Consider the following 27,395-nt stretch of genomic DNA (forward strand, 5'->3'; position numbering starts at 1 on the left):
CGTTCGGTTTTTTTTTTCGCCACACATTAATTATGTATAAGAACGTAACGGAGATTCAGTCTTGATGCAAATCGCAACAACCGAACTTTACTTGGTCTTAAAATAAAATTTATTTTTTTATGGACGAATAATGTGACATAGAAGACAGGCGTCAAGTGGAGGCAAACCCACGTTTCGCCTGATGAGTGGTACCGGAGGCCTAGTTTTATCCCACTGTCTCCTTCCATCCTTTTCTTATCAGAAAGGGATAAGGAGAGGATGGGGATTTGAGGGATAAGGCGACGCATGGGAAGGGCAAATATTCTCTTACACTGCGTCCTCTTCTCAATCGATTAAAGGCAGGCAACGATTTTGCAGCTGCAGATGTCATTGGGCACCGGTCACTTCACTACTTTGGTGAAGTCAGGTGGCCGCTTGCTCGTTTGCCACCTTTTAATATATTAAAATTAATCACTTAAATACGACACCAATATATTAACTTATCTTACTTTACTATATGTTTTTTTTTGGTTCGTCTCTTTCAAATCTAAACCGTTTTTATAAAGATTTACATGTAGATTGTCATTTGAACCTTACTTTACAGTGTAAAGTTTCCAAAAAGTCACTGTAAGCGTTAGTTATTTGACCCTGAGTGGTTATCTTACGACCACACAATTTGTTATCACTGCTTAGAAATATTAGATTTAGTTACATGGTATGAAAATATATATACTGATAGTTATTTCAAACTCGTACAAAACTGCAACATACATAATGTTATAATTGCAGCGGTGTTAAACAGTGTAAACTCTGTATATACAGAAATGTATGATTTTATTCGAAGACGTATCCATTCAAGTGTATCACGTATAATTTTCACTTAAGTGAGTCAAGGCAGAGCTGTTTACAGGCCGTATTGAATAATATCCCCTCCAGATATCACAAACCTTTAAGAAATATGTGTTTGATTTAAAACATATGATGCTTTTACATATTATAATATGTGCATCTGAACTTAAAGGTCGTATGAGTTTACAAATTGAAAGTATTATGTTTATTAACTAAAGCTGTCGCTTGCGACTACGTCCGCGTGGAATTGAAAAAAAATAATAGTCTATGTGTTCTTCCAGACGATGTTCTACATCTATGTAAAATTTCAGGGAGATCCATGCAGTCGTATCGAAGATACCTTCTAACATTCATCCATACATTCGCCTTTAGTAAGATGTTTTTCCCGTTTAGAAGGGCCTAGCTTATACCACCCACGTGAATAACCACACCATAATACGGATCATATGTTAACTTGTATCAGTTTACCTTATAAATATCGGATGAAATTTGACACTTAAGCATTGATTACATTTACTTGAAGTACAACTTAGTTAAGTTGTAAAAGATAAGTTTAACCCCGTATAAAAATGTGCAGATAACTTTGGTTTGTTTTTCTCTTTTAAAGTTGGCAATCCCTTAATTTTTTATGAAATGAACAATCGAAAGAAGTTTTTCCATGCATAACTAGTTGTCGCTCTTGAGACCATTCGAGCGGTATTAAAAAAAACATAATTTATAGTCTATGTGTTCTTCCAGCCTATGTTCTATACGGATGCCAAATTACATCGAGGTCCATTCAGCAGTTCTGAAGATACCTTCAAACAAACATTCATCCATCTAAACATTCACATTTATAATATAAGTAAGAGCTCTTCTTTCTAACATGACTTTAATGATCAGAACTATAATTTAACCACAAAGTGTGCAACTTTAAATTCTTATTCACACCTTAGTTATGAAATCAGTTAGTAATAATGACCAATATGTATAATATTTGATCCATTCCTCGAACTCTTGGTACAAAACAAATAACGTAATACGAAATTTACGTTAATTGACATCAAATGCATATTCAGCTTTAATTATTAATGATTGTTTGTTTGAGGTTTATTGTTTATTTCAATTGATTTGCATTCGAGGAAAATGTATTCAAAATTGCACGATCAGTTTCTTTGTTTTTCCTTTGTCGGAATAACCAAAGGTCGGCAAAGCGCCAATAGCCTGTTGGTTAGGAGTATGGACTGCCGACCTTGAGGTAGTGGGTTCAAATCTGAATGTCGTGTTTGTATACGGTGAAAATATCGTTGACAATGTTCTATCTTTATTTTTAAATAAGTAATGGTCTCGAATAAGAAAGTTAAACTAGAGGATAAGAAGGAGGACCTTTGTTTATTTTGTATCTTATTTCAATATTGGTTACATTTAATTTTTTATTACTACGCCTTTATAAGCATTTAGAATACTAAACAATGAATCATATCGTAAATAAAAAAATGTATATTTCTCAACAGTTTAGACCTTCCCATCAGCCAGTGTTTTGTCACCGAACTATGACCACGATCTTATCTATTTAATAACAGTCAGCCATATTCATAATGCGAACATAGATAAAAATAGCATAGCTGTTAAATACATTGTAGAAATAAAATTATTATTATTTCGGCGTAATATGAATGTAAAAAATATACTTTAAGCGACTTAAGTTGTTACAAGTTTGCGATCGGTACGTAAAAATCTAAGTTGAAGTATATTTTGACGTAATCTTAATATGACTCACATTTTGGCGGGAATTTTTTAACCTTATATCGTGAAGCCTTCAAATTTTTAGCTCTTCGTTTACAACGAAACTTTATTTGCTTGTGCACTTTGTGTGAAAAGGTTTAATTAATGTGTACCGCCTTCATGGTCGTTCGTTAGTTTAAAAATAAACTTTTAAATTAAGCTTTTATACCCAATTTGAATTTGTAATTTATAACTTACACTAAGTACATACAGTAGTAAAAATACAAAATATTTTTTATTTGTCTAATCTTATTTCTCACCTATATTATAAATGCGAAAGTTTTGATGGATGGATGTTTGTTTGAAGATATTTCCGGAACGGCTCAACGGATTTTGATGAAAGTTGGAACACATGTAGTACATAATCTGCAAGAACACCTAGGCTATTTATCAAGTTTTTTTTCTTATTTCCACGCGAACGAAGTCGCGGGCGACAGGTAGTAGTTTTAATATTTTCCTTAAGTAATAATATTTTGTTTGATATTGAAACTAGCAAAGGCCTTAAGTACCGTTATAAAAAATATTAATTATATTATGAAGCGTTACCTTCATTTGTAAGACGTAATCAACTAATAATATTGTTCATGTATTTTCCTTAACTATTAACAGATTTTTTACATGAACAGACGAACGTAAAATTACGTTATTTTAATACAATCGGTTTAAAAAATCCTATCCGCGACTCCGTTAACGCGTAATTATAAAAAAAAAACTTAGTAACCTATGTGTTCTTCCAGACCGTCCACTACATATATGCCAAATTTCAGCGAAATCTGTTCTGGACATATCTTCTAACAAACTTCCTTTTTTTGGTTATTTCAAAGTTTGAAGTTTCCAGCTCATGACATATTAACCTACTTTGAACTTAAAGTTTACTAAGGGTTTACTTGATTAACAAAGAAACCTTGTAAACTTAACAAAGGGATATTGTTCACAAAATACACTGAGCATATGAAACCTGTTTAGTGCGTTATTTTATATGCATAACAAATGGGAATCCAACCTTTTGATTTTCTCGAAATATATTAAAAAAACATTAAATAAGTAATTTGTGTTGGGTTTCTAACATCAATATCTCCGTTTAAAACATATTGTTATCTCTGTGTTGTCAATAATAACGACAAGGATGACGATATGTTTTATACTTAGATTATGGTATCAGAAACCCACGGTTTAAGTCAAGTTTAATTATAATATAAAGCGGTTCATCTATCATGAGTTTTTATTCTATTTATGATGAATTCTTATTCCTTCCATTAAAAGTTGATTTTGAATATTTAAAAAATCCAATGAAATAAACCAAATTCTATGTAAGTTGGAATTACGAACTGTAAACCATATAGTATCACTCAAAATTTCCATGTATTTACGTGACTAATTTACACATCCTTATTTGCTTAATGTTTCCAGGGCTGTCACCTATACAGAAGTAAATCTTGTTTTATTCTTTTTACACTAGATATTAATTAACCGAAGCAGTCAGAGATACTAACGTATTTAAATGTATTCTACTTAAACATGCATAAAACATGTTTTTTGCAAAAAAAGAAGGAATTAATTTTATGTATAATAAATAACGAGTTTCCTACAACCTCCGTCTTTAAATTTAAACGGAAAAACATGTTTATCAAGTTTAGTCTTTTTAGTTTTCATCGACTATAATTAATATAGTTATGTCATTTATTCAAACATTGTAACCAAAAAGGCACATTTTAGTAAGCTTATAAACAAGTAGCTTAATTTGTATAAAATTATTTTGTGACAACCCTAATATTTCCGCTTTCAATGTCCGACAGTTTAAAAACTATTTCATACAATTGAATTGTTTTGTTCATATACAAAACTGTGTCACCGTATTTTCCTTTATGTCTACATTGAGTTGTTTGTCTTATTATATGTTCTAACCGTACTGTATCCGAAAATGGCAACTGATTTTCACAATTGTGTAGGGCTCTACTATATGCGAGTACTAGCTGTCGCCCGCGGCTACGTCCGCGCGCAATAAAAAAAAACATAATTTGTAGCCTATATGTTCTTCCAGACTATGTTCTACATCTATTGCAAATTTCATCGAGATTCGTTAAGCCATTCTATAGGTTCCTTCTAACGAACATTCATCCAAACATTCCCATTTTAATTTTAGTAAGATAAAACTTAAGGTCATGAAGACCGATACCGAGAACTGTCGTAAACCATAGTTAACAAAAGTATAATCCTATTTATAAACAACAACATTACTCACCTTTAACTTAAATGGGAAAGCAGAAAAACAAATTTATAACTGGACACTCACAAGTTGTCCTATGGGTACTTTTTACATAAAAAAAAAACAAAAATCACATTAGTCTTTTGTTGTGAATCAATACCTACAATAAGTCATTATAAGCCGCATCATCGGTATTTTAGGTCTTGCATAATAATTTCGTAACCTATACAATTCTGAAACTAGGTCTCTGAATAACGGAACGAATCTTCGAACTGTCATCTTGAGAAAGTTGAGGGAGGTCTCAAGGAAGTTACTTGTTTCATAGCTAACGGCTCTTTAAATGAATACATGTCGAATTCAATATGTTAATATAAAAAGTTGATAAAATTCGCAACTGTTTGTGATTCCGTTTGGGGAAAGTCGAGTTACCGGAATCGATTTGATTATAAATGTCGATTAAAGTTCATATGCTGTATTCTTATATCGATTTGTGCATATAGAAATAGCAGGATTATTAATATTGCTTAAGAAATATAAGTAAAATGGATTATTTAATTTTTTAAAGAAAAGTAACTGAGAAAAACTAGAAAATTATTGAGCTTATTAGACCTTTATTTATAGAAAACTTTTGCATCATTGAATAACCTAGACTATGTATTATTTTTCTGTGCATATCTTACTAATATTATAAATACGAATATGTGTATGGTTGGATGGATGGATGGATGGATGGATGTTTGTTTGAAGATATCTCCATAACGGCTGCATGGATCTCGCTGAAATTTGGCTTATAGATGGAGAACATAGTCTGTAAGAACACATAGGCTGCTAATTAAGATTTTTTATACCGTGCAGACGGAGTCGCGGGCCACAGCTAGTTATATTTCTTTGGTGAAACTTCAGAACGATGACTAAGCTAAAAGGAAAGAAAAGACGGTCGGGATTTGCAAGTCGGAATTCCGCAAACCGGTTGCTTGAAAGTTTCTGTGCGAGCTGCTATTATTATTGAGTCACTGAACGCCCTCTTCTTTGTCCTCTATTATGATACATTACTATGTTATTTAAACCACGTTTAACCGTTTAAATTATATGATATTTTATACATTTTTGATTAAACAAGAAGTAAGTGTGTGCCAGGATTGTGCTGTAAGCTGTCTTCTGGTTCAGCTTAAGAATTATACTAATAAAATAGTTTTAAACAAGCCTCTATAGAAATTTTAGAGGTAATTAAACTTTTTACCTTCAAAAATATAACTACGCAGTCATCATAGAATATTTTATCAGTCACCTGCCTTATTTAAGTAAAATGATGTAATTATGTGGATAATCGAGGCTATGGAACCTGTCAACCTCGCCCGATTGCTACTATACGCAATGTACGAAGCTGCGTAATTATAAAACGTTTAATAGTTTACTTCTCACCTAGTTATCCGGCAATGATAAGAGTTTTGTAGTCTGTTGATGGCATAAACTGGACTCAAAAACTACCGATTACTTAGAAAACTGATAGTGCGTTTCTGAGACTAGAGCCTGTTTGAAACATATTGACATCTCTGTTTTGTCAAGGATGACGATATGTTTTATATAGAGATTTTGATCTGATAATCCAACGGTAAAAGAAAGCGGAATATTTCGCAGTTATGCGATTTTGAATGTTTGTCGTCTGTCGTATTTTCCTTAAAATGTTTTACGTCTGATTTCCATGATATGGCATTTTAATGTAATCAACAGATGAAAGATTCTATTACTTTAGAAGTAAAGATGTTATGAAACAAATTACTATTGTTCAATATACTAATACTAGATGTCGCACGCGACTACGTCCGCGCGGAATTAACAAAAGCTTAATAATAGCCTATGTGTTCTTCCAGACTATGTTCTATGAAGCCGTTCTGATGATACTTTCTAACATACATTACCATCCAAACATTCGGATTTATAATATTAGTAAGATTAGAAAGATGTATAATGATTTTAACAACGAGGTTGACAACATTTCGTGCAATATTTAATTAATGAAACAAATTGTAATTAATTCTACGTCAATTGAATTAACAAACAATAGTATACAACTGCATGAATGTTTCCCATCGTGACTGTCACTCGCGATGTCTATTGTGAAAGAAAAACTTTGTGACAATGTTTGCAAAAATTACCATTAATTTAATGTGTTTTCAACAAATCTTTGTCTTGGCGTAAAACATTTATCGTAAGATTATAATCGTGGATTGTCTTAAACCTTTTGAAGAGTTATGTCAGGAATTTTGCCTTACTGTATTTATTTCCTTTGGGCATAGGAAATTCATTTGAATAATTTAATTAAATAGACATGGCTATGCTTAGCATTTCTCATCCAAAAAGTATGAATAAAATTTTCCAAGTTTCTCTTTACTCGATACTTTCAACACACCTTAATCCATTGAACCATAAACTCTAATAAAACATCGATAAATCTACAGCTTTATGAAGACAATACTGCAATAGTTCGGAAACTGGCAGCTGCATTATAAAAAGCATAAAAGCGCTTCCGCTGATGCGTATCGAAATGGTTGGCGACATCAATTGCGGTCGTGGGATTCGGTAGCCAGTTGTGGTAGTAGTCGAGTGGAGGTGGACTTATCGGCTGGCCATCCGAGAGGCGCCATTCCGCTGTGAGCTCACTCGCGAGACTGATCCGTCATCTTCATCTTACAATCTCGTTCTTTTTTTTTTTAAATTTGAACATAGAGAAGTTTTTTTTAAAATTTAAATAAAGGTGATTTTTTTGTGCCAGTTAAGTTTTTGATTATTCTGTCTGCATAGTGATAAGTCTTGGATTCGAATTTTGCAACTGAACAGAAATCTACTTTTAAGGATTGCATAAGGTAATGAAAATTGTTTTAGAAAATTATTTTATAAAAATAATATTGTTCAAATCTGATTTATTCGATCGTAATATAACCGCAGAAGTTAAACGTTGTCAATTAGTAGCACATTTATTTATTTAAAAGAAATTCACAAAAGCCAACCAGCATCTATAGTTTTTTAGATCGTTTGACGTGGTTTTCTACAAACAACTAGGTACCTACTCGCCTCCAAGTCTTAGATTATTTTAATTCCTGTAATAATGTAAATAATTTACTTGATAAAACGTAAAACATTATGTTGTAATCTTAAACGGTATGTCCGCATGTTCCTCACGTATAACAATTGCGTACTAAACGTTTTCCGTAATCATAAAGAAACAGTTTAGCACAACAAATATAAATGTTGATTTCTACAGATGTGTGACTACAACATGTATGTTATCTCTGTTTTTATCAAAGAGAATGAAAAGGATGACAATATTTTCGCGTTCTGTTGTATCGTGAGTGGAAACTAAATGTGTGAAAAAACAAATGACGAACATTTTTCGTTTTCTTGCTTCGTCTACATCTACGCACATGGTCTTCGATACGGGTACTCTGAAAACCCCATCGTGACAACAATATAAAAAGTTGTTTTTCCTTATACATAGCGGCAGTCCATCCGCATTCATGAGCGCTTTGCTATGTTATAAAAAAACAAATAAATATACGAAATTGAACTTTAAACACGATGTATACCGTTATTATATATACCTTAACCTTTATTGTACAAGTAAATAATTATTATTTAGTAGACTTATGTATTTAAATTAGCATATCTTCTGCTAATAACAATTATAATAGGTATTTATTCTGTTAGTGCATTTACTTACTACTGGACAGAAAAAAGTTTTTCTTATACAGCGTGATCCATTCTCATTTAAACACGTTTTATTTTAAGTAAACACACCATTGGCACTAAACATTGAACGATTACGGCCTATCATCATACAACAGTATAAAATTAATTTGTTTTTAATTTTCAGCAGACAAAGCGCGTCCTGCGCCGAATACAAAACAAGATAAATCAGACACAATCTCAGTGCATTCAACAAGTTCTAAAACGAACCTCTCCAATAATTCTAGAACAAACTCTAAAGACAGTGTGAATGAAGATACGATCAGTCAGAGTTCACTAGGAGGAGGTATAAAAGGAAAACTGGCGGCGCTATTTAATAAGGAGCAGACGATAAGCGAGACAACAATAGCTAATAAGTTTAAACAAGAAAGAGAGAAAGAGATGGAGATGTTGCAGAATAGATTCCATTATAAGGTATGTCTATAATCAATTATAATAATGATCAGTACAAACAAATTTTCGTTATGTTTAAATAGGATTTTTTTTATATTATGACGTATCGAGCGAGCGACCGCCTTAATTTGCCGAAATACTGCCCATAGACCATACGAATAGCGCCCATAGACATTCGTAATTGCCGATGCGTTGCCTACCCCAAATCAACGAAGGGCTCGCACAGAAAGACAATATTTCCTCTTACACGTCCCCTATTGTTCCCATTCCAATCTTTTCCTATAAGAAAAAGTGGGGAAGGGGAAGGGACAAAAATAGGCCTTCGGCATGCACACGAATCAGATGAAACGCAGAATTGCCACATCACGTCTTTTAATAATAAATTATTGTCGTTTATACGTGAAGATATCTATAAATTGAGTTATATAAAATAGGCTAACAATTGGTAAACCACGAGAACTTAATGCCTTGATTCCGTATCGGCAGTGTAGCTGGAGACCGCAATACCGATACTTTAACTCGGAATTTCAAAGATATCAAATGACTCATTACTGTACTTTAAACATATTCATGTTGGTTAAGGATTTATATTAATTTTATATATTACTAGCTGTCGCCCGCGACTCCGTCCGTGCGGGATTAAAAATAGATGTTGGCCGATTCTCAGACATACTCAATATGGTCACAAAATTACATAAGAATCGGTCAAGACATAACGGAGGAGTATGGGAACGAAAATTGTGACACGAGAATTTTATATATAATATAAGATTCTAAAGTATGTTCGTTAGTTAGTATATCTACACTTTTACTTTCAAATGTATATTTTATTATCTGATAAATATTATGATGTAAGGAGGATGGAATTTGTTAGAAGGTATCTGCAGAAAGACTCAACGGATCGCGATATAATTGTGCACAGATGTAGAACACAGTCTGGAAGAACACAACTATTAATTTTTTTTTTTATTTAGGCGCAGACGGAGTTTCGTGGGACAGCTAGTTTTATTTATATGTTCAATACATCAGCGTTATTTTCTTTTCGATTTTGAAATGACTTGCGAAATAATTTAATTAATTTCATCTAACAACAAATCAAGATTAATGTTGTTTCTTATCTTTAAGTAATATCACAACTACCAAATACATTTTCGATGTTTTTTTATACCTTGTTATTGTCTCTTCTAAGTTGCTAGTAAAATACTTTTAAATATAAATGACTTTTTGCTATATTAGTTTAGTGATTCATTCAATATAATTTGGTAAGTTTTATATATTTACATCTTACTAATATTATAAATGCGAATGTTTACATGGATGGATGGATGTATGTTTGAAGGTATCTCCAGAACTTCTGAACGTATCTCGATGAAATTTGGCATACATATTGAACATAGTCTGGAAGAACAAATCGGCTACTAATTACGTCTTTTTACTACGCGCGGACGGAGTCGTACATACGTACGTCGTACATATAACGTATTAGCTATTGTGTTCCGAAATTCTTAGCTTAACGGAATATCTTTGAATTAAATGTTTAAGTTAAAGGAATGAATATAAACTACGAGGTACCAAGTAGACTAAATCAAATATTCCCAAAATTAGACTGCCAGGATTTCGAACGAAATAACTTGTTAAGAAAAAAACTAGTTTGGTATCGCATTTAACACATTTTTATATCTTACTGCTCTTGCGAAGTAATTACGACGTAGCCCTTCACTGCTATAAATAGAAATCGCTTCTCGATTCGCCTATTTGCGTCTTTAGGACCTTTATTTGCGTTCAGTTTTTTTTTTAACATTGACGTGGTGATGTTCTGTTATCCATAACGTGGAATTTCACTGCCGACACAGATATAAACAGTGTCACCTTGCTCGTTCTCTTTAAAATGAATGAGATAATATGCTTTTACATTCGTGCGTCAACAGTGGAAGCTCACCATTAGATATCTTCTAAAGATAATTTAGGATCTTATCATATTTAGTATAAATCTTACTATCATTATTATATTGTAAGTGCGATAGTTTGGATGGATTAACAGATCTTCATAAAATTTGACACAAATGTATAACATAATCTGGAAGAACACAATAGACTATATATTCAGCGGACGGAGCCGCAGGCGACAGCTAGTGCCGTATAAAAGTGAAAACAAAAATCTTACTGTATGTTATCCAACAGTATCTAACTATGATAAATATGGGTACAAGATGTGATAATTTTTTTACCAGCTACGAAAGCTCCTAACCTCATTTCCAAACATCAGTTGACCTTTAACCCAGATGCGCTCGGATTTCAACTACTGTAATATAATAACACCATTTGTTCTATTTAAACAATCTAATTATATCAACTCCCATTAATATGTTTAGTTTTTGTTTTAAGGTTAACAAACTGTAAATATATCTGATTACTAGAAGTTGGTTATGTCAACCGGGGATAGTGTAGCTAACAGTGAGAGAATTTTTCAAATCCATTCCGTAGTTTGGGAGCCTATTCATTGTTAACTAACAAACTATCAATCAAATCTTTCCTATATAATATGCTAGACTAGGCATGTAGCGATTACTTCTTAGGCAAGATTTCTATATTTCTTTCCAATACAAATATAGGCTTAAACTCCAAAATAAATACGTTATGGAATGGTCTGTCCTCGGCGGTATTTCCAAACCACTATGACTTAGGGTCCTTCAAGAAGCGAGCTTATCACCATCTCAAAGGCCGGCAACGCTTCTGCGGTTCCTCTAGTATTGCTGATGTCCATGGGCGTCGTTAAACATCTCGTTGATCTCGGTGCTCGTTTGCCCCTTTCTGTTATAAAAAAAATAAAAAATACGTAACTAAGCAACATGTAGTACACTTTATAATATCTCTTTACTTTATCACAATTTTAATATACACAATTTAAAAAACGGAAAAAGTTACCGCTGCCATGTATGGAATTCGACAAGCCTCTGTTTCCGTAATTTTGATATAAGATCGAACATCTTATAACGAAGTTAACTTTCATCCAGCATAATTTTAACTCAACACTAATCCTTGTTTCAGCCTAAACAAGAGAACGCAGAACACAATGAGTCAGATGACGATCATAGTGAGAACGATCCATCAGAAAAGGCGCCTCTAATGGGCAGTACTATGAGTCTCTCGCAAGTCAAGAAACCGGAGATAGTATCTAATCTGCCTAAAGTCACATTTGATGACAAGGAAACACCTACTGAGAAAGACGACAAGGTTGTAGCTTCGCAACCGGTTAAGAGGAGAAGTGAGTACTTTATAGTTAAAGTTCGTTTACATTATGCCAGTACAGTAGGACAAAAGTGCTGGCATAGACTATGTTTACAATATGCCATTGGTGATTTTGACCGCTACTGTCCTTGTTTACTGACTTCTCTATAAGATTGTGGGTTTGCTTTTTTTCTTTTGTTTTCGAATTTAAATTAAAAAAAATCTTCTTTTTTCCAGGTTCCCAAGATTCTCAAGTGGTACTGTCAGTACTGGAAGACGTTAAAAGGATCAAAGTAAATACAAAAGAAACGAATGGAGGTCTTCCCCAACCGAGCATTTACCCACATTTGTCAGATATAGAAACAGATCAGTCCAACTCGCAAGAGGAATATTCCGACTGTGGTGGATCAAGGTGTGGACACTACGCCTTAGAATGCGTCTTTTTCTTCCTTTGTATTTGAACACCAACATTTGTACAAACATTTGGACAAACAAATGTTGGCGTTGGTTATGTTTACGCTTGCCGATGTTTGAACAAACGTTTGGTACAAGCGGGTTCATATCGCGAATGGTCTGCCATCTGTGATTTTTTTTTATAATTTGGTTTGCTTTTTCATTTTTTAGATTTAAAGTAGAACAAAGTCAAGACTTAATAGTAATAATAATAACGCACAGATGGCATATCTAGCCATATAATATTTATTTAGTAAATAAATTTAATAATAAGTTGAATCTAGTTTTAAGGTTAATCGTACTTATGTACGCAAATCGAACTTAATTGCTATTCGCAATCAATTACATATATGACAAGATAGAATGCGTTGATAATTTTTTAATTATTTGAATGAAATTTAGGTTGTACCATGGCAGGTTATTTTTTACGATTAAAAAAAATAGTTATCCCAGTTCTCTATTTAAAAAATGCAATGAATTCACAATATCGATTTTACTACAGTATCGATTTATTGACGAGTTGGTTGTTCTGCTAGTTGGCAATGACATGGTATCGACATTTTACGATATGCGGGTCTTTACAATAACTTGAGGATTATCTTAAAAGTGTAAAAGTATTCATACCATGAGTGCACATTCTGTTTAAATCCATGGACAAAATGCAAACGCTAAATAAAACTTTTTCTTAAAAAACTTTTTCATAAAGTACCCTTAAATTACAAAACATAAAATCTCCTCTACTTATGTCCTTATTTTGGCAAAAATAATCGAAATGGTGGAACATCGTAATTGCGGCCATGTTAGGAATTTGTCGTTTGTTTTGTTCGTTTAATTTTATTAGATCATGAAATGAGTTACACAATATTAGACAAAAAAAATATAAATAAATAAAGGTGGTAAAAATTTAACAAGACTTTATTGAATCGTAATAAAATCTAGTTTAACTTATTATAACAAAGGCTGAACATTTAAACAATCATTGTGACTAGATACCACGACTGAACTTTTGTACGTGTTTATACATTTGTTACTTAGTACCTTATCAGGAATGTTCTTTGAACAAATATGGACGTACGTCTTGGAACTGGTTTTAAAACCAATATCAATACTAAAGTATAGGATTTACTCAAGTTGGAACGAAATAATTGAGTTAAAGCCATTTAAAAATAAAATATGTTATTAGACGAATTATATTCTGACGTCATGACATAAAAGAAACTTCAAATGAGACTTGTGTATTCATAAACACAGTCTGATAGAGTAATTGCGTCACTCAGATTCTTTTAACAGTTGTTTAAGAAGCCCTTAAGGTAGATTTCTTTTACTAAATCACACTAAGGTACATCTTTAGTGAATCTAAAAGGACTAATTGTTGTAATTAAAGAGTTAGAAGACGCAAAAGTAGTTTAAAATTACTTTGTGTAACGAAATAAAATGAACTAACATATTTGAAACTGACTATACAAATACAACATATCGTTCTCTGCGCTGTATTGCGAAATTTCACAATAATTTGTAACGTTACACTTAGTCATTTAAAAACAAATGTTGCCAGATCATATTTCAATGTACGCCCAACTTTATTTTTAACGTAAACCATACCATCACACTAAATTAAATGTTATTGTGAAATCTACAGTTTTTATAAATTAAAACGACAAGACATAATAGAAATTCGGAATACTTTATCATTTGTTCTTTGTCTTTTGAATAAAAAAAAATCAGTCCAAAAAAATATGTCGCCCCGTAAACAAATCAGTTTGCGAAATCTAAATGATCCGACACATTCGCAAAATAACATGCAAATAGCCCATGGCCCGAATACACGTTGAATTATTAATCATTTACCCGTATAAGGCTTACTATCGCGTACATATTGTATATTTTTGTCGCTTATTTTGACTGAATGATAACATACAGGATGATATGGAGTTAGGTATATAGTTTGGCGTTTTATATCTAGCCTTTTCTAAACACCATTTAATAATCCATAGTACTGACATGTAAACAGATTTTTATTTATAAACACCACTAATTGTTGCCCGCGACTACGTCCGCGCGTTGTTAAAAAAAAAAAACTAACAACTAGCCTGTGTTCTTCCAGACTATGTTCTATATCTAAGCTGAATTTCAGCGAGATCCGTTTAGCAATTCCTGAGATACCTTCAAACAAACATACATCCATTCGTCTAAACATTCGCATTTATAATATTAGTAAGATTTATAAACACGATGTAATTCAAAATTATTATGAAAGCAATAATATCAAGTTTAAAATATTCGTAATAATAAATATATAATTACTAAAATAAGACTGTAGTGTTGCCTATAATATAGTTATAGTGTTTACGTTGTGAATAACCTAGAATTAGACCTAACAATCTATAATTAGGTTGTATTTTGCCCGTTCGCCTAATAAATATCAAGTACTAAACTACTTAAGGCCTTATAAGAGTTATATTCACAAATACATAGACCACTTTAAACGATATTAGATAAAAAAAAACTAAGACTTTAAATTAGTTTTACCGAACAAATCATATAAACATACCCGTAGAGTTACTATAAAAAGCCTTGCTAATTTAAGAAACTTAACCTTCCTACTTATTCCTTCTCTTACTTAATAATTAAAAAAAAAAGATACGATAGAAACGTTTAATTCATATATTCAATAGAAATATTACAATCTCTAATATAGACATGTTAAAACATAATTTATTTACTGTGGGTTTCCGAGGCCAGAATCTCAATTTAAAACATTGTATTTGACAAAATGCAGATAACAATATGTTTTAAACGGAGATTTTGATCTCAGGAGCCCATAGTTAAATCACTATATGTACAGTCAACGCCGATGGACATTAATAACTTTTGAATTGAATAGAATTTAATAGAAAAGAGAAATTCAAACAAGACTATTTTACCTTTATAAGGCTGTAATCACACTCTTAACAATCATTTTTGTATAATTTAAACGCTAAAACTTTCAAAAATAAATCCATAGACAATAAATGACATTATCAGCTAGTGAAATGAGTAAATAATTACTCTTTTCTATTGAATTGAATCATACATACTTTATGAGTATAAAATAGAATAACTGCAATTAGTTTTATTAGCAGTTAGTCATTATTAAGACGGAAAGTCTTATTTCCTATTAATTTTTAGCATAAAAGTACAATGTACATTTTTATATTAAATAGGTACAATTTAAAGATGTTCATAGCATGTTGTATGTGATTAGATATAGACAGAGCACACTTTAAAAAACTAAAAATTACAATATAATACTTAAGCAATTTAGTAACGTATATCATATTTCAATTCAAATTATCGAATATATAGTGTGAACATAGCCTTATTTTTAAGTTTATTTGGTTTATGCCTCTTTCCATAAGGATAAATATCTTTTAAACGTCAATTGCATTTCTAGTGTATTTAGTTATGTACACAAAATTAGGAATATACAGGTGTCAGAAGTTATCCGCAAAAAGATTTAAAAAATACAACTATAAAACCATAACTATTGCACTAACAATGTATTCGACTGTACATTTGGTCAGACAAACTTTGAAGCGGTTTAATAATTTTAAATGTTGGTAGCATAATAATGAAATTTCTCTTTCAGGTTGCCTTTAACCGTATATTTTCATTGCCGAAACACCTGACAAAATCATATTCTTATCACTTTCGTTCCCTTTTAAAAGAAAAGAGATAAGAATATCTTTGTACAGGTGTTTTAATGGAAATCCGCGGTATTAAATTTTAAGTTAATTTGTCTGTGATAATAGAAACTTTTCTATCAGATTTTTGTAAAAATAAAAATGTTGAACGCATTCAAACCACTTTCATTTCCTTTTAATTTGTTTGTGACATTTCTAGGACTTCTCAGTGTGTGATTAAAAGAAAATTAAAGATGATGACATATTTAATAATAAAAAAGTTTGGTATCCTCCTTGGTATTTAAAAAAAAAACAAATAAAATGTTTTTTTTATTTTATTTACACTCCTTTTTTTAACTGAGCTAGAGAGACGCAAGAGTGGGGTTGAGTTTTGTTACATATTTTGGCAGGGATAGCAAACCAATGGCATAATGTGTGGCGTCCCATTGGCACGCAACAGAATATTTGGCACGTCACAAAATTTAGTATGCGTTAGGTATTATATGAGGATCGAATGCAAGTTATCCCTTCGCTACAGAATGTTCTGAACAATCACAAAGTCAACCTAATTTTAAAGGCACTCTATGACTGATTATTTTTTTTCAATCAGGCCTAATTTAGTCCTCTTTCCCTTCCCACCCTATATCTTATAAGGTAAGGATAGGAAGTAGAAGTGGACTTTCCGGATGAGAGGATGCATGGGTAGGGAAAATGTTTTATTTATGTGCATCCTCTCCTCCGTCGATTAAAGGTAGACAACGCATATGCAATTGCGTATATCTATGGGCAACGGTCACTTCGATATTTCAGCGATTTCAGGTGGCCGCTCGCTCGTTTGCCACCTTATAATTAAAAAAAAAACATTTCTTAAGAAAGGCACGTACATACGAAAAGGTGCGTCGTCCCTGACTTATGACATAAATAATATTTAGTAGGTCCTTTTGTATTAATTTGATTAATTGATTAATAGCTAAGTATAGTAATACTAATTTTGAAGAGGGAAGTGTTATTAACCTGAGATTCATAGGTAATATGAATTATGATAAATATGAAAAAGAGACACATATATATTTACGAGACTCCTCTTATCATGTAGTCATAGGGTAGATGTAAGCGATGGAACCAGCAGTGCAATAGGAAAAGTAGCAAAAACTTTGTAAACAAGAGTAAATCCCTTTGTACTGACCTTGGCCAGCATACACGGACTACTTAAAGTAATTTGTCCTCACTGTTTCAAGCGGTACACCCTTCAATTTAACAGCAACTACAAACTGCAATCCATGTATAGCAAACTTTAACATTTTATGGCCAAACGCCTTGCAACTGTCGATGCCGATTGCTTGACGCAGTTCGTGTATTGCAGCTCTAATTATAATACATAGAATCATTGCTGGTGTTCTTCACGGATACATAATGGAATGAAATGTTAAATATAACAATAAGCTGATGGAATAAGGTTTAGGATAATATTTTCTGCCACAGAGAGTCCCAATGTTTTCTCTTTGACTGGTAAAAAAAATCAGCCGTATCTCTAATTATCAATCTTAATATTAGAAATGCAAACGGCTGTTACTATTTGACTTGATTTAACACTTAATCTAAGCACTATTTTTAACTTATAAAACAAATTACGAAACAATTCCTTCCCTATAAAACATTCCCTTTTTAGTGTTCTCTACTCAATTTCTCTGATTTTTTTTGTGACCGTCGCCCATAGACATACGCAATTGCATATGCGTTGCCTACCTTTAATCGACGGAGGAGAGGATGCACAGAAAGAAAATATTTTCCATTTCCATGCATCCTCTCATCCGGAGAGTCCACTTCTTCTTCCCATTCTTTCCTTATAAGAAAAAGGGTGGGAAGGGAAAGAGGACTAAATTAGGCCTCCGGGACACACTCATCAGACGAAACGCGGAATTGCTTCCACTTGACGCCTGTCTTCTGTGTGGTCGTGATATTTCACCGGGCCAGCCGGGCCAATTCCTGCGAAGATGTTAAAGCGGGCTCTACCACTGTTGAGTTTGCCGCGTGTAAAAAGGTTGACAGCGCCAACCTTATATTACTTTTAAAATTGATTTAGTCGATTTAACCTTATTATGTAAATAAAATCTTTATATAATAGTATTATATATTAAACAACGAAATAATCCATCAAGGATAACCAAATGAAGAAAGGAAAAACTATTACTTTGCATCACATGTACGCAACAAATAAATCACACATTGAGAAGTCTAATGGAAGAAGTCACGGCAAATTTGAAGGAAATGTAAGTTATTGATAAGAGACAGCACTAGTTTGTTTTTTCTGAATTGTTTTTTTTTTCAGTGCCGATACGTGTCGAGACAATTTAAACAAATCAGACAACTGGGCTGAGACGTCCTTTGGAAGGGAAGTTATGAATGTAAGTGTCAATATACTGAACCAATTATAGCTTGGCTGGCTGGCTAGCTGAGGCATACCTTCCAACATCCATCCATCTAAAAATTCGCATTTATAACATTAGTAATAAGTAAGATTAGTAAGATGTCTATTGGCAAAATAATCGCTATTTCAGCAAATACTGGCCTTTAACTCTAAAGGAGGCTTTAAGACTCTTTGGTTAAATGTGTAGTAAATTACAGGTTGTGAAGAAAAATAATAATAGTTATAAAAAGGCGGTACGTGAAGATGACTCTGATAGTTCTCACAGTCCATACGACAGTGAACTGGATGAAATGCTGGATGAAGCACTGGAAGACAGCGAAGGACCAACGCCACCTAAAATAAATAAAGTGAGAAAATTAATTATAAAATATCTAGATTAGTTAATCTAATATTAATAGTCTTAGTAATTATTTTTTTGTGTTTTTATATATATAATTGTTTTTTTAATAAGTAGCGCGTAGAAATACATATATTATGTGAGTTACTTCATAGACAATGAAAGGGATACTATATTTTTATACGAGACTAGCTGTCTCCCGTGACTCCGTGATAAAAAACTTAATTAGTTCCCGGCAATTAATTCGAATTTTTCTCACCGTTTAAACCTTCCCTAAACGAACCGACCTCAGCCGTTTTCGAGTTTTTGCGAGACTAATTAATATATAAATAAAAATTTGTCGGTGCCAGTTTAATCAAAATATTATATGACTTTGTAATTAAAATTAACTGAATTTAAATTATTCATAAGCTTCTTAGAAATTGTTTTTTTATGGTACCGAAAAATTTGATGCAATATCACACGTTCATCGCGTTTCCTCTACCTGTATACTCCCATGTCTTTTAATATACGTTTGGTTTGTATAATTTACTTGTTACATTATATATATATTATAACCATACTAGCGGTCGCACGCGACTCCGCCCGCACGGAATTAAAAAAACATAATAAGTAGCCTATGTGTTCTTCCAGACTATGTTCTATACGTATGTCACATTTTATCGAGAGCCGTTCAGCCGATCTGGAGATACTTTCAAGCAAATATCCATCCATCTAAACATTCACATATATATTATAATATGCTATAGAAAGATACGTTGAAAAATTCTTTATATTTTCGCCAATTTGTTTAGCTATGTTCATAAAGTCTTTACGAAAACGAAATTATTTTTCTAAATTAAGAATTTGCTAATTATCTTACAGCAGCATGGTCTGTCGTCAAATAGTTTCGTTTACGAAGAGAAGGCTAAATTCAAATCGCCAGTAAAGGTACCGCCTACCACGCCCGCCAGGCACGACCGCGGTGCGGAGCTAGTTCATAGCGTCAGCTTCTATAGGAGGATGCAGAATGCTGTGAGTATAACAATACTTACCGTTGGTTTCTGAGACTAAAATCTCGGTTTTAAAGCTATTGTTATCTCGATGACAAATTCATCGAATAAATTGAATTAGTCTAGTAATGTAGGAACGCCTAGGAGCGTATTATAGTTTTATAGACAAACTAGCTGTCGTCCACGACTACGTTCGCTTTTTTAAAAAAAGCTTAATTGGTAGCCTATGTGATACCTTCTAACATCCATCCATTCATTCATCTAAACATTCGCAATTATAATATTTTATTAGTAGGAAGTAAAATTAGTAAGACAAGACTCCTTTTGCTACACCTTTCCTTTATTTTTTTTTATAAATCTGTGTTGTGTGTATTTTTTTTTTCATTTAATTTCATAAGTATAAACACAGAACGGGATGACATAATCCAGTTTTTTTGAGACTAATTATACCATAAGAACTAGTATTGCTTGTTATTATAAGGGGTTTTATAATGTAGTCGTGTACTCCATCAACACCGCTACGTGTGGTGAGACACGAGTCGCCGGAGCGCGAAGTTCCCGCCACAGAGGAGCCCGTGCTGAATGTGACAACAGTGCGCGAGCGCATCAAAGAGCTGCAGAATGAGATCAACAAACAGCAGACCATCATATCACAGGTATGTTTCATATGAACCTGTTTGAACGTAGTAACAGTGGGTTTTCATTGTCAACATATTTTGTTGTCTATGATAACGTAACAATTTTTTTGTAAAAATGACTCGGTTTTAGAAACCGACATTAAAAAATACAAATATTAAATCTAAAATAATTGACATTTTCGTGGTTATTAATGGTTGCCCGCGACTCCTTCTGCGCGATATGAAAAAAAGATAATTAGTAGTCTATGTGTTCTTCCAGAGTAGGTTCTATGTTTATGCCAAATTTTAGCGGGATCCATGCAGCCGTTCTGTAGATACTCTTATACAAATATACATCCATCCATTTACATATTCGCATTTCTAATATTAGTAAAATAGTAAGATGTATCTACAAATTTGTGTACTAAATTGGTTTCAGGCTAGTCAGGCGCTGAACCTGTGCGCTTCCACAATAGAATTCAGCGGCTCCACAGAACAAGCGGAGGGTGAAAGATTACTGCTATTAGCCAGTAAGTTTTTTTAATAATATTTTTTAATTCTATTTACGTTTTTTTCTTGCCTGATATGGTTGATCGTCAGGTTGTCTGTGACTTCATGCTGTTTCATCTCTGAAATCGGTTAACCAATTTCAATGCGATTTCGTAAGTGTAATCTTCATTTCACGTTAAGTGTTGTATTCTATTATAGGTTGACCTCAGATTGCTTTAATCAACAGTATGAAATAAAGTTCAACTTATCCTGGACGTATGAGACGAACGGCTAAAGAAATGCACCTATTGTATAATTGCAGCTCACCGTCGTCAGGCGTGCGTGCACGAGGTACAGCGGCTGCAGGTGGAGGGCGCGGGGCCGGCGCGGTGTCAGGGCATGGCCTCGCTGCACCTGCAGGACATCAGTCTGCCGCTGCGCAGGGACTACGTCAGGCATCTCAATGCAGGTACCTTGACACGACAACTTATGTTGAGACTAGCTATCGCCAGCGACTCCGTCCACGCGGAAAAAAAACTTAATAAGTAGCCTATGCCTTCCTCCAGATTATGTTGTACATCTGTGCCAAATTTCACCAATATCTGTCGAACCGTTCTGGAGATACCTTCAAATAAACATCCATCCATTTAAACATTCGCATTTATAATATTAGTAGGATAGTAAGATTATACTTATTCTATATTAAAGGAAGTCCTTTTAGTTTTTTACTGAGTATGGATGCGGTGATATTTTACTTTCCCTAAGTCCCATCAAAATCGGTCCAGCCGTTCCAGGCATACAGACAGACATGAAAATGTTAAAAATTATTTTTCTATTATATTATCAGCAATATAAACATATTATGTATACGAAATGTAACATTTTTTCGATATTACAGACACTCTTTTTTGTATTAGCTTTCGCCCGTAGTTTTGTCCGCGCGGAAAAAAATAATAATTAGTAGCCTATGTGTTTTTCCAAACTATGTTCAGCCGTTCTGGAGATACCTTCAAACATCCATCCATCCAAACAATCACAGCACTAGCACTAAAGGATGTATACCTACTCGAGGCAATAAAGATAAGTTTAGTATTATATTTAGGTATATGTATAGAATAGAAGTGGATGTAGTTATGTTGTGTTGTGTGCACACAGACGGAGCGGTGGGTCACCAGGCGGTGTGCCTGCTGAAGTGCCGCGACCGCGTGGTGGCGAGCAGCATGCAGCTCACCTCGCCCAGCGCCACCACCCTGCACTTCCCCGACCTCATACGTATGGACGGACTCGCCAGCGACTTCAAGGTTAACCATCCTAACACCTCTCTTCTCACCTGCAGTCTTCTGCTGTTGCCAAAAAAAGGCTACGGATTGAAGGGTTAACCCTTTAACTGCTAACCAAACTGCTCTCAGACCTTAACCAAACTTACACGTTATGTAGTTTTCTTACATATATTTAATTGATGTATATTTTAATGATTTTCTGTATTTTTTTCCTTTCATAACATTGCTTTTGTTACTTATTCGATACGGAAATGTAAATTAATTTGAAATTTACTGAAATTTCCAGGTCACAGTTGAGATCTATCTGTTGCAAGCAACGAAAGAAATTCTTCCGCACGATGTTAAATATCACATCTCTAATAAAAAGGTAACTAAAACATTTTATTATAATATTTAAACATTCAAAATATCTTTAACTGTACCGCAGTGATTTTTTTTATTATTACTAGTGTTATATACTTTATGGTATTTTTTTTTTCGATTAACACACACAATGCTGATGATCCGTAAGTACTATCAGGGAATCTGGTAGTATTTCACCGTAAAAGTCACAGTCGAACACTTTGAGTCAAAGCAAACATATTATATCTACAAAAAAGTCGGTCAGTGATATACAACTAATCGCTTTTTACTATTATCCTGACTCGCGCGAATCGCTGCTTACTATTATTTTATAAGAGACGGTTGCAAGAACCAAGGTAATAATTCTGCAAGTGGAACACCGAAAATTTGCCTGACTGTACTAAAGTGATGTATAAGAAAAGTGAATTAATGGGCATGTTTCAGGGCAATTCGAAGCTGCTGACGCCGAAATCTAAGGTGTCAGAGCTAAAGGCGGTGCGGGTGCAGAGTCCTGCTGGTCCTCACGCGGTGCGCTCCCCTCAGTTCACGCTCCATGGATACTGCATATTCGCACTGCAGCAGGCCTCCAGGAAGACATTCACTTTGAATAAGGTATGTAATTATTACATGCCAAATAAAGGCTTAAATGTGGTACTAAATCCTATATTTGATGGCAGTTTAATTTATATTTATATCAGAAATAGTAAGCTAAAGTGTGGTAATAGGTAGAAATTGTTTTGGTATGTATTTAATATAATTGGCGAAGTATTTACGATTTATCCAAAGCTGGTATTATAAGGCCGTTATTTGGAACAAGAAATAAGTAAAAGACGCTTTAATTTAAAGTTGACAAAATATATTAGAACAACGCCATCTAGTTATATAACGACGACTTACGAAGGCGTCTATTTGAATTATAATAATGTGGGTTCGATCAGGTGCCTTGTGGCAGTCCTCTGGAGGGAAGTCTGAACGTGGAGATCCGCGCCAAGCTGCGCGTCTCCGCACCCGCGCCGCACGCCGCCTTCCTCACCGCCTTCGACGACGTGTCCGGCCTCGGCGCCTGGCACCGCCGCTGGTTCAAGCTCACCTCCCCTCGTCTGCAGTACTGGAAGTATCCTGATGATGCCAACCGCAAGGTAAAACATGTACAGATAACATGGACGTCGCGTGGGGGGTAGCTGACCTTCCCTTAAACCCCCTGGTGACGCCCAACGTCATGTTTGACCAATAAGGGAGCAGCTGCACGGCTTAATCATGCCATTTTCATAATTTCGAAATATAATAAAAAAATATCACGCATTCATTTTGCTAATGTATCGGTTTAAATAGTAAGGAATAAATATGAATTGAGCGTCGGTGGCTCAGGGGTTAAGCACTTGACTTGCAATCTGCAGGTCCTGGGTTCGAATCCCGCCTTGTACCAATGTGTTTTTCTATTTCCGATTTACATATGTACATTTATCCGACGTTCTTACGGTGCAGGAAAACATCGTGATGCAACCTGCACATATCTGAGATGAAATTCAAAAGATATGTGTGAAGTCAACCAACCCGCACTTGGCTAGCGTGGTTGACTATGGCCTAATCACCCTTAACTTAGGGTAGGCTCCGATCCCTTGGTGGGGGCGTATAGTGAGCTGATGATGCTGAAATATGAAATCCAGGTCATAAATTGCGTGGAGTTTCAAAATGGACGACTATCGCAAAAATTTAGGACATTTTTGGTAGATGGTAACCCTAAAAGGCTATGGCTATGTCGATTAAACTGCCATAAAACCCTTTATATTTTAGTCATAGGATAGAAGTATACACATGCGTTAAAAAGATTCATTACTTTACTAATATTTTTTTTTATCCAGATGCCAATCGGTGACATAGACCTATCAACGGTGGTATCAGACAGGGTCATCCGAGCTCCGAGAGATTTGTGCGCGAGACCGAACACGCTTCTACTAGAGACATCAGTACCCATGGGACTCGCGTGTCCGGAGTCCGGCTCACTGATCTACTTCCGGCGTCCGGACGGACAGATCGTCCGGCGACATCTGCTGGCCGCTGACACTCCTAAAGATAGAGACGAGTGGCTTGATTGTCTTAATAAAGCGCTCGAGTATGTGAGATGTTGTGCTACTGATGATGATTGAATTAACAATTTCATAGAGATTTTCTAATTAAATTGCATCTTAAGGTCTATTTCCACTGGTTTACAAAATGACACGTGTGATCAGTGTGTAAGTGTCATTGGATGCACTCTGGAGTGTTGTAAAAAATGCATCTTCATTGGATTAAGCTAAATCTAGATACAGACGTCGCCTGTGTCATGATAAAAAAACAAAAATACATTAAAGTATGGAAAATGATAAAGAAGAAGGTCATTTGGATATTTTATAATGCTTTAATTTTTAATAAGACTAGAATAAGATACATATAATGCAACATAATTACATATATAGATATTTTTTATAATAATAACACAATAGCAACTCGTCTAGACATAAAGATAAAGCTTAAAAAAATATTTTACTAGACTCAAAAAACTTTTCTATCGGTAAAAGTATTTTTATAATTGGCTAAAATATGTTTACAGTTTTATCGAAGCATTTTTTTTAATTTAAAACATAATTAAAAAAACTTACAAGTAAATTTTCAATAAATATGGGTACATCTAGCAACATTAGGTATTAATTTTAGTAATGTAGACTTTAAAACAATAGACAGGACAATTTTTAAATTGTAATTTTAACAAGGAAATTATAAATACAATGTTAATTTCTATTTTATTTTGATTATAACAATATTTTGTGGAATATTTTGACTGAAATTAATCAAAATGCAAATTACAACAATTCAGACATTAAACACTTTAAATGATTTTTTTTTTTAAGAAAAAGTAATTAATAAAGTTTTTTATTAATATAAAGAAATTACTTATATCAGCATTATTAATCATGTTAATACGATTTTTTTAAGATTTCTTGTAAATTAATTTTATGTTTTAATTAAATTGAAAATCCGCGGTGCTTTTTTTGTGGACGTATAATATCAATATTAGTTATGTTATTGGTCATAATAATATACTACTATGGTATATTATTCTTAAATTCATATGAGTTGTGTATTTTATCATTTTGACAGTAAAGTGCATTTCCACTGGCGAAATACTTAAAATAACTTTTTCATTCTGCTGCATTTATCCTGCTTCTCTTTTATACAACATATAAGTGTTATGATAGTGGAATTAGAGTTTAAATCGTCAGATTGGTCGGATTCAGTAGACATGAGAAATTATACGAAATCTATCTAAAAAATTACCTTTATAACTTCTGTAGTCACAGATTTATCAGAGAAGACATATTTATATCGTTAATTTAAACATAGCATGTTCCAAAATAAATCCATAGACGTCTTTAGCAAGTTAAATATATGAATATAATTTCTTATTTCCATTGAATTCGATTTTACATATTTTGGTAAATTTCTATACTGAGTGTTTACCCGCGGATTAATTATAATAATGATATAATGTGTATCATTTTGCAATAATTTTAATTATATTGTGTAAATACAATCAAATGAGTACAATAAAAAGTTTGTATAAGCTTGTCAATTTTTTTATTTTAGTTAAATTATTTAGCAAATCAAATTAGTATTTTCAGGAGGGAGAAAACTTTGTCGTTTACCTTAATTTTAAACCAAATTTATAATATATTTTGTATAAAACGTATAAAAGCGAATTTTTTCTAAAAAAAATGTAACTCAAAGAAGCATTTTATCTAATGACTACAATGTTTTATATAAGCTGGTTATATATTTTGAATGTTCACTTGTCATCGTCCTCGTAGTCCCAGGAGAGGTCGTCTCGTTCTGCCTTACGATGTTTACCCAACTTTTCCTTGCCCAGGGACTGTTTCAAGTCGTGCTGTAACAGAGAAATATATTGCAGCTTAAAAAAGAAAGTACGAATCATCTTAGCATAGAATGTGGTGCCATCTATCGGAAAGATGCGACTTCTATATTAATAATTTACTTGTATTATTTATTTAGGTACCTTTCTGTATGTAAATGCTAAAGCTATTAAGGTAACCTTGAATGAATGGTTGGATAATTTTTTTTTATATCAAATAAGTTGTCGCCCGCGCCTCCGTCCGCGAGTAATTAAAAAAAAACTTAATAAATAGTCTGTTCTTCCAGATTATGTTCTACAGTTGTACCAAATTTCATCGAGATAGGTTAAGTCGCTCCAGAGATACGATCCAACAAACATCCATCCATACTTTCGCATTTATAATATTAGTAGGATTAGTGAAATGAATGTGCAGTTTAATAACTACTATAAAGTTACAATAAACTGCCGGCAAATATGTGCGAACTGGCTGCAGTCGAAGCGGGACTCGGCGGAGGGCGAGCGCTTGCCGGCGCTCCAGTCGCGGCTGAAGGTCAGCTGAGCCGACACTAGCGCTGCCACCAGCGCGCACACCAACACCACACGAACACCTCTACACACAGACTTAAAATGAATTAACACACACGCTAGATTTAAAATTAATTCGTTATTTATTAATCATATAAAACGCTGAAATCTTCTTTACACTACTGTTTAGTTGTGGTATCTCACCGATAACGGGTCAT

General features: G+C 33.5%; 2 protein-coding genes across 6 annotated transcripts in view; one reads left to right on the forward strand and one right to left on the reverse strand.

The window, feature by feature from the left end:
- scra (anillin, actin binding protein) overlaps positions 1–24,991 on the forward strand; it is a 38,103-nt gene extending 13,112 nt beyond the window's left edge. For 3 of the 5 annotated variants that reach the window (XM_013326251.1, XM_013326271.1, XM_013326279.1), the window contains exons 8-21: positions 8,670–8,956; positions 11,984–12,200; positions 12,401–12,575; positions 18,608–18,683; positions 18,904–19,053; positions 19,908–20,057; positions 20,533–20,691; positions 21,092–21,182; positions 21,464–21,610; positions 22,297–22,442; positions 22,708–22,788; positions 23,208–23,375; positions 23,702–23,902; positions 24,626–24,991. In XM_013326251.1, coding sequence (XP_013181705.1) covers positions 8,670–8,956; positions 11,984–12,200; positions 12,401–12,575; positions 18,608–18,683; positions 18,904–19,053; positions 19,908–20,057; positions 20,533–20,691; positions 21,092–21,182; positions 21,464–21,610; positions 22,297–22,442; positions 22,708–22,788; positions 23,208–23,375; positions 23,702–23,902; positions 24,626–24,910 — 2,333 coding nt within the window. In that variant the 3' untranslated portion in view covers positions 24,911–24,991. The remainder of the gene's footprint in view (positions 1–8,669; positions 8,957–11,983; positions 12,201–12,400; positions 12,576–18,607; positions 18,684–18,903; positions 19,054–19,907; positions 20,058–20,532; positions 20,692–21,091; positions 21,183–21,463; positions 21,611–22,296; positions 22,443–22,707; positions 22,789–23,207; positions 23,376–23,701; positions 23,903–24,625) is intronic. The other 2 variants (XM_013326258.1, XM_013326265.1) reach the window with 2 other exon arrangements.
- A 1,497-nt stretch (positions 24,992–26,488) lies between these two features.
- AKH3 (adipokinetic hormone 3) lies at positions 26,489–27,395 on the reverse strand. Its single transcript, XM_013312016.1, has 3 exons — positions 27,382–27,395; positions 27,109–27,262; positions 26,489–26,685 (listed from the first exon to the last, which is right to left on the reverse strand). The coding sequence occupies exons 1-3, from the start codon at positions 27,393–27,395 to the stop codon at positions 26,587–26,589; spliced, it is 267 nt and encodes an 88-aa protein (XP_013167470.1). The 3' UTR covers positions 26,489–26,586.

This window comes from Papilio xuthus, unplaced genomic scaffold (assembly GCF_000836235.2).
Source record: "Papilio xuthus unplaced genomic scaffold, Pxut_1.1 DF829758.1, whole genome shotgun sequence".
NCBI classification, from domain to species: Eukaryota; Metazoa; Arthropoda; class Insecta; order Lepidoptera; family Papilionidae; genus Papilio; species Papilio xuthus.